Source organism: Otolemur garnettii, unplaced genomic scaffold (assembly GCF_000181295.1).
Source record: "Otolemur garnettii isolate 467f Iridium unplaced genomic scaffold, OtoGar3 scaffold00075, whole genome shotgun sequence".
Lineage (NCBI taxonomy): Eukaryota > Metazoa > Chordata > Mammalia > Primates > Galagidae > Otolemur > Otolemur garnettii.
In genome coordinates, this window is record NW_003852470.1 from 331,384 (window position 1) to 339,681 (window position 8,298).

The 8,298-nt window shown below is 55.9% G+C and overlaps 2 protein-coding genes across 2 annotated transcripts in view; both read left to right on the forward strand.

Moving 5' to 3' along the window:
* ADAM8 (ADAM metallopeptidase domain 8) overlaps positions 1-1,305 on the forward strand; it is a 16,320-nt gene extending 15,015 nt beyond the window's left edge. The window contains exon 24 of the mRNA XM_012807780.2: positions 339-1,305. Within this exon, the coding sequence (XP_012663234.2) occupies positions 339-389 (51 nt within the window). The 3' untranslated portion in view covers positions 390-1,305. The remainder of the gene's footprint in view (positions 1-338) is intronic.
* Positions 1,306-2,285: 980 nt separating this feature from the next.
* Positions 2,286-7,995, forward strand: LOC111726689 (sperm flagellar protein 1-like). The gene is made up of 7 exons (XM_023515627.1): positions 2,286-2,478; positions 2,949-3,060; positions 4,068-4,218; positions 4,656-4,728; positions 5,093-5,180; positions 5,285-5,387; positions 7,742-7,995. The coding sequence occupies exons 1-7, from the start codon at positions 2,286-2,288 to the stop codon at positions 7,880-7,882; spliced, it is 861 nt and encodes a 286-aa protein (XP_023371395.1). The 3' UTR covers positions 7,883-7,995.
* The last annotated feature ends 303 nt before the right edge of the window (positions 7,996-8,298 follow it).

Genomic DNA, 8,298 nt, shown 5'->3' on the forward strand with positions numbered 1-8,298 from the left:
AAAAATAAAGCCCATATATTAATTTGGAGAAGCAGAGTTTATTCTAGAATATATGGTTTTTTTTTTTTTTGAGACGGAGCCTCAAGCTATCGCCCTGGGGAGAGTGCCATGGCAGCAACCTCAAACTCTTGGGCTTAAGCGATTCTCTTGCCTCAGCCTCCCAAGTAGCTGGGATTATAGGAACCTGCCACAACACCTGGCTATTTTTTTGTTTGGCAGGCCCCAGGCAGGATTCTAACCTGCCAGCCCCAGTGTATGTGACAGGCCCTAGCCACTGAGCTACAGGCACCGAGCCTAGCACATGGTTTTTAATATCAGTTCTCTTTTCCTTCTCCAAGGGGGTTGCTGGCCCAAAAGTCCCCCTGAAGCCCCCAGTTCAGAGGAGGTGATGGGGCCAGAACTCCCACAGCACCATGGAGGGGGTGCCTTTGTGTGCCTAACTGGAAGTTTGGAGACATCACAAGGGAAGAGCATTGCAAGCCCACAGGCAGATCCTCTCTACTCAAGACTCCAAGGTTGGACCCTCAGCTTCTGCCCTGACCTCAGGAGAGTCCAGCTCCTCATGGCCAGCCCCTTAACACCTGTGTTGGCCACGCCTTGTCTGCAGTTGCCAGGCTGGGTATGAGTGTCAGCTGCTGTGTGTGTGTTGGTAGGTGGCCACTGGCCTCCACTGGCTCCTCAGTGTGTTCAGGAGACCAGGGCTCGTTCCCTTCAAGCTGCCTCTGCACCTGCTCTCAGGCCTGCTGGTGGTCCCAGGCACACATGTGTGTGGGGCATCACCAGAAAGACATCTCTAGCTGAGAACCCCATCCCAAGATCACGTTACCTCTGAATACTTCCTCTATAAAGAGGATGTCAGTGAGTCAACTGTATTTACATCCAGACTCCAAGTCCCTTCATTTTTGGAGCCTGTTTCCCATGAGAGTTAAGAAGGAAAAGCCCCATCCCAGTAGTGTGCATGCGCGCATACACACACACACACACACACGCGTGCGTGCGTGTGTACACGTGAGTGTGCGTGTACATTGTGCATGCACACAAATGTACTCCTGTGCTTAAATTCAGAGGTCCCTTTTATTTAAAGGGCCGTGGAGAGAAGCAGCTGTCTTGTTTCCAGTAACCTCAGGTGCACATTTATCAGGGCTAAAAACTTTTCCTTACAATGAAAAATGTGTGTTTTTCCAAAAAATTATTGCCCAAATTCTAATGACGAGAGATTGTTATTGGCTCCATGGGAAGAGTGCATGCTCAGCGACACACAATTCAATTTACAAGATATGAGGGTACTGTGCTTGTTAAAATGTATGCTGTAAATAGAACAAGTTCAACTATTTTTACCTTCCTCCCTCCCTGGACTTTAATCTTAAATCCTCCAGCGACGGCGACCATAGGGGCCCCCTAAACAATAACAACAAAGGCTCGGCGCCTATAGCTCAACCGGCTAAGGCGCCAGCCACATACACCTAAGGTGGCGGGTTCGAATTCAGCCCGGGCCCGCCAAACTACGACTGCAACCAAAAAATAGCCCGGCGTTATGGGGAGTGCCTGTGGTTCCAGCTACTTGGAAGGCTAAGGCAGGAGACTCGCTTGAGTCCAGGAGTTGGAAGTTGCTGTGAGCTTTGATGCCATAGCACTCTACCCAGGGAGACAGCTTGAGACTCTGTCTCAAAAAAAAAAAAAAAAACAATAACAACAAAAAAACTAGGCTAAGGCGCCAGCCACATACACCTAAGGTGGCGGGTTCGAATTCAGCCCGGGCCCGCCAAACTACGACTGCAACCAAAAAATAGCCCGGCGTTATGGGGAGTGCCTGTGGTTCCAGCTACTTGGAAGGCTAAGGCAGGAGACTCGCTTGAGTCCAGGAGTTGGAAGTTGCTGTGAGCTTTGATGCCATAGCACTCTACCCAGGGAGACAGCTTGAGACTCTGTCTCAAAAAAAAATAAAAAATAAAAATAGCCGGGCGTTGTGGCGGCCGCCAGTAGTCCCAACTACTAGGGAGGCTGGGGCAAGAGAATCGCTTGAGCCCAAGAGTTTGAGGTTGCTGCGAGCTGTGATGCCACCGCACTCCATCGAGGGCGACATAGTGAGACTCTGTCTCAATAAAAAAAAAATAATAATCCTAAACCTTCCACCACCTCAACGCGCAGTCGGGCCCCTCAGTCCGGAAATGGCTCAGTCAGACGCAGAACCCACACTTTAGGTTGCACCGCTAAAAATCCCGCGCCTCTGGACCGCGCCCGCCCCTTCCGGCCCAGTCTCCCGGCAACAGCGCCACAAGCAGCCTATGCCACGCCCCTTCCGGCTCGTCTCCCGGCAACGGCTGCACAAGAGGTCCGCCATGCTGGGCACAGCGGGGCAGTCTCCAGGAGCCGTCTCACTGCCGCCGGCCAGTACCCTCCACGGCCTCTACGCCTGGCTGGACCGACTCCCGCTCAGCCGCCCCAAGCGCCATCTAGCTCGGGACTTCAGCGATGGCGGTGGGAGCGCGTCTGCGGGGGGTGTAGGGGTGGCCGGGGTCGCGGGGGTAGCCAGACCTGTGCCTTCTGTTCCGGGCAAGCAGCGGTGCCGGGTGGCCCCCCGGGTTGCGAGGGCCCGCGGCGGAGAGCGGCGCTACTGTAGGGCGAGCGCCGGGCGGGTCGGGGTCCGGGTGGCAGAGAATTCTGGCGGGAGCTCGGGAGTCAGGCCGGAAGGGGTGGCGCGGAGCTCGGGGGCCGTGGAGGGGAGAGGGCGGCCCGCGCTCGGCGGGTATTGAGGGGTCCCCGACGGCCCCTGTACTCCGTAGCAGCTCTTGCTCTGTGGGCTCCTCTCCAGGCCCTCTTGCCCTCCTGGCGCAGAGCCCAGCGTCCTCAGGCCAAGCCCGGCTCTCCGTCTCTTGCCTCATCCAACCAGGAGGCCAGAAGAGGCTTTGCCGGCCTGGCCCCTTACTTTGCGCCCCCACCTCACACAGTAATGCTGGCGGAGATCGTCAAGCACTTCCATCCCCGGCTCGTGGACCTGCACAACTACACCCCCACGTGCAACACGGATCAGAAGCTCAGCAACTGGCGCGTTCTCAACAGGCAAGGGTTCCCGGGGGCAGCGTGCTCCGGGGCCCTGCTGGGTGGAACCTGCCGCCTGCCTGCCTGCCTCACTCTCTGGGGGCCCCTCCCTCCAAGACTGGCCCAGAGCCTTTTCCACAGCTTGTCTGGGAAAAGTGTCCCTGCTGTGGGGTTCCTGACACCCTCTTGAGTGCCTGTGTCTTATCCACCATAATATTCTGGGGGATCACTTCCAGGACAGCTACCCTTGAGCCCACTCTCCCTGACTTAGTTCTACACTGCACACAACAGAGGACAGATCCCTGCCTCAAGGGGCAGAGCCTTGTGGTCACAGACCAGTAGTGAAATTTGTCCAGATTAGAAGGGATGTCAACATCAATGTGCCAGGGTCCAGCAGATAGAAGATGGCAACAAGCTGGGGTCCCAAGATACCAAGGAATGGCAGCCTCCTATGGGGAGGCTTAGGGGCAGTCTAGGAGGGGGTGTGTGTGTCTGGGGCCACCCAAGGGCCTCTGAGGTAAAGTAGAAGATGAGGATGGGGCTTCCAGCCATGTGGGGTAAGGGCCCTGCAGGTGTTGAGGGCTGGTCAGGCTCTGATAGGACTTGAATTTCAGAAGGCTGCAGGTGAGGGAGAGGCTATTTCCCTAACCTAGGCATGAGAAGGCCTGTCTGCAGGCAGGTGTTGGCCCTGGTAGTAGTAGGGGAGATCAGATTGCAGGTTATTTAGAGGCAGCTAAAAGGACTTCGTTGCAGAGCAACAGGCATGTATTAGGAAGAGGAGCGCTGGGTGGAGTGTCCCTGAGGCTTGGCCTAGTGGTGCTGCCTAGCCTGATGTACCCTGTGTTTTGGGATCCTGATGGTATGCTCACCTTTTAGGGCTGGGAATGAGATGGCTGCTGGACCTCTGGGGTCTGGGGCAAGAAGAGGCCCAGTCACAGTCTCTCTCCTCTGAGGAAAGTGGGGCACCAGTGCCTAGCCTGGTTGAGGGATGTGCTGCTCTTAGGAGAGTGCGCCTACTTCCTCTGCAGGAAAGTCTTGCACAAGCTGAGCTTCTGTGTCTCAGAGACGGATATCCGCAAGGTAGTGGCCAATAGGCCTGGGGCCATCGAGCCCATCCTCTGTGCTCTGCGGGACAAGATAGAGAGTGGCACTGCCCGCGTGGACCTGCCTGCTGTCGCGGTATGTACTGTGCAAATGTGTTCAGCCTGCAGCTGCTTGTCTGCACATTCGCACAACTGAATAATCTTTGTATGAGAGAACAGCCAAGAAATAAGTGGTGATGAAGCCCCTGTGGTCTAGACTGCAGTTAAGTGCACACCTGAGGCTTCGGCCCCCACCCAGCTCAAATGTGTGGCTGTGCTGCTGGCCTGGCCTCCCTAGACCCTCCAGGCCCTTCCAGCCTGACCCTCCTGCCTCAGGGCAGAGAAAACACTTCAGAATTGGCCCTCTGAGACTGACACACCCCGTTCCCCAATCTTCCTGCACAGCCCAGGCCATTGCTCACTGACCCCACCCCCACCCACTGCTGGAGAATCTACCTGGGGACTATAGCAGGTGGGTTGGCCACAAGAACGTATGGCCCTTCTGCTTGACATCTTACTTCACAATGTTTAAAGTCTGCAGGATCAGGACTCTTTGGCATGGACACCCTCCAGCCCCAGGTGGACCTCGCCACCCCCACACACACCGGTAGTGTTGATACCCCTCTGGGCCTCCTATGGTTTCCCCACAGAGTGGACCTGTGGTGCCTTGGGTCAGACACCAGCAGTTGAGGGCAGAAGTGCTCAGGTACACACAGCCTGGGTTCTCAGTGGCCTCTGAGGTGGAGCTCCATGGGCGCCAGACAGCAGCCCCAAGTGAGAGCCCTAGGGCCACACGGGGTGACTGTTCAAGTGACACCCTAGACAGGGAAGCTGGAGGCATCCAGGGTTGCAGTGAGGAGACAGCATTCAAGGCTTTAAGCCATCCATGTCCCTGTCCTGCCATGGTGCTGCTGCTGAGGGGGCTTCTCTGAGGTTGGGCCCTGTGCTCAGAGGGCCCATTTGTCACACAGGCCTGCCAAGACCCCCGGCTCCTTCCAGCAGGAAGGCCACTCAGGATGGGAGTGCTCTAGAGAAGATGGGCCACTGTGCCTGTAGAGGGTGGGTCTCTGTCTCTCCAACCTTCTGCCATGTCCCCATGCCCTGTCTCCTCCTGTCCTTGCCATCTCCTGTCAGCTGGGCTCTAGGCCAGTGGTCTTTTTCAGTTGGGACCCAGCTGGCGGGCCCTGGGAGCATCCGGACCCCAGGACCCAGCATCTTTTGGAGGACCAAGAGCAGGCACTGGCTGTCCTGCAGGAGATGATCAAGGTATGGGCATCCTAGGCTGCTGGACACCCATAAGCTGAAGGGCCCCTTGTGGGCTGTGGTGATGGTGTGGGCCAATAAGATCACTAGCCAGGAAGAACCTGCATTTAGGGTTGGGCATGGTGGCTCATTCCTGTAATCCCAGCACTTGGAAGGCCAAGGTGGGTGGACTGCCTGAGCTCACAGGTTCAAGACCAGCCTGAGCCAGAGCAAGATCCCATCTCTTAAAAACAAAATAGCCGGGCATTGTGGTAGGCACCTGTAGTCCCAGCTCTGGGAAGATCGAAGCAAGAGGATCACTTGAATACAAGAGTTTGAGGTTGCTGTGAGCTAAGACGCCATGGCACTCTACCCAAGGTGACCACGTGAGGCTATATTTACCACCTACCCACCCACCCCCCAAAGAACCTGCTTTTATTTATTTTGCAGGTTTTGGCCAGGGCTAGGTTTGAACTTGCCACCTCCAGCATATGGGCCTGGCGCCCTACTCCTTTGAGCCACAGGTGCCTCCCTTTTTTTTTTTTTTTGAGACAGAGTGTCACTGTGTTGCCCTCAGTAGGTGCCATGGTGTCACAGCTTGTAGCAACCTCCCAATTTGGGGGCTCAAGCGATTCTCTTGCCTCAGCCTCTCAAGTAGCTGGGACTACAGGTGCCTACCACAACACATGGCTATTTTTTATTGCAGTTGTCATTGTTGGTTATCTGGCCCGGGCTAGGTTTGAATCCGCCAACTTCGGTGTATGTGGCTGGCACCGTAACCACTGTGCTATGGGTGCTGAGCCCTGCATTTAGTTTATTTAGGAAACAACCTAGCTGTGTCATGTTCCAGCCTCTTCAAAGGGAAGAGCACAGTGGCCCCCATGTGCTCACCACCCCTCTCACCTTCTTTGTTGTCCAGGGACCCATGTGCCCATGGGCCTGCAGCAGGGCCATGGGGGCCCAGGTCAGGGAGCAGTAGCAGGTCACCCCTTCCTTGTGGATGGGGTGGGGGTGCTGGCACCAGCTCATGCTACACCCTTCTTCCTTGTCCCCATTGGCCTAACCCCAAAGGGCTAGGGTCTCAGGAAGCCCCACCTAGCCTGGGGCTTCTGGTAGGTTCCTGGCTCTGCAGTGGGTACATAGCTGGCTTTGTGAGTGCAGCCTGGGGATTGTGAGTGCACAATGATCCCTCAGCTCTGCCAGGAGGTTCCAGTGTTCCCATGTGCAGCAAGCCCCTCGGCACACTTTGACGTCAGACCCAGGGCAGTGTAGGGTGGGTGTGCAGCCTGCACCAACCGGATGGGCTTTGTGGTCATTGCAGTTCCTGAGTGGGTCCTAGAAACTTGATGAGTTGTTTTCTTGAGAAAGCAGGAAAGTGATATCATTGTGTGGCTTAAAAGTTGCCAAATGACAGCATAGAGGAAGCAGTGAGGAGAAGTGAAGCTACTGCTGCCACTACCATGAGGGCACCACAGCCTCTCACATCAAGGCTCTGGTCCATGTGCTGCCAGAGAGAACTATGACTATTTTAGGAAACCACTCAACCTGCCCTTTAAGATGACAACATGATTCAATTTTCTTGGCATAGTTGCTGGTGTGATGTGCGCACCCTAGAGTCAGAGGCACAGGCAAGTCCTGGGGTGACAACCTGGCAGTGGGCAGGAGCCTGACAGTGTTTCTGCAGCATGCCAGCGGCCTCAGTTACTGAGCAAGGAGCACTGTGGGAACTGGCCAGTGAAGTGCTGGATCTCCTGAATGGCTACCACCGTCCTCAGCACCTCAAGCTGTGTGTGGCATGGGCTGTCACTCCACAGACTTCACTTTGGAAATATTTTTAGGGCAGAAGAGCCTTTTCAAATCTAACCATTCCCACTCTCCTCGCTTGCTGGGGTGGCTGTCATACTCCCCAGCTGGGCCTCCTGGGCTGTGGTGCTCTCCCTGTGACCCAGCTCCATGCCTATCTCCTTGGGTCTCAGGCTTTTAGGGGTAAATGTTGGACACATTGTCCAACTGCAGTAGATTCACTCAGTCAGCCATCAGTTGAGCAAATATGCTCTGAATTCCCACCAGGTCCCAGTGCAGGGCCCACAGCAATTAGGTACTTATTACCCACTCTGTCCCAGGCTTTCCACCTGGTACAGAGGTGGGTGCAGGCTGGGGTGCACAGGAGGTCTGGCAGCTCTGGCCTCCTGGGACTAGGAGGAAGCCATGTGGGGAGGATACCAGCTGTGGCCCTCAGGTTCCTGTGAAGGCCTGCCCCCAACTGTCCTGGCAAGAGAACCTTTGGGCTGACCAGCCATGCGTCTTGTACAGCTTGCCTCTGGCAGATGGAGGGGCTGCCTTTGAGTCAGTCACTGTTATTGTCTCTGTGTTTAAAGATTTTGCAGATGAAAGTGGTCAGGCTGGAGCACCTGGTGCAGCTGAAGGACCGGCAGATTGCAGAGCTTGCGAGGCCCAGATGTGAGGAGCACGGAGGCCCACCAGGAAGAGCCCCCCAGCCTGAGTCAGCCAGACCCTGAGCCTCCCTCAGACCTGAGGGATGCTTCCAAGTGTGGCCAAGCACTGTCTGGCACAAGTGCTCTCAAGTGCAGCCAAGCGCTGTCTGGCCCTGCTCTCCAGGGTCCTGCCAGGTGGAGACAGTTTAGACTCAAAGACTTAGGTCTGGTTCACTCACACCCTGGGAAGTCTCATTTTGCGTCTGTGATCATGCGAGACTGGGTGTGTGTGGTGTCTGGGCTCATGGTGGGGGCTGAAAGCGCCGTGGTCAGTCACATGGCCCTAGTGGGGCTAGCCCAGAAACACCCCAGCCGTGCTGAGCTCTGTGGAGGATTCTGTACAAAAGGCTGGCTAGGAAGTGGAGGCATTACCTGGGCCCAGTCCATCTTCTCTACTGAAGGAGGATGTGAGGAGCCCGTCAAGCACCTGCCTTGGCCTC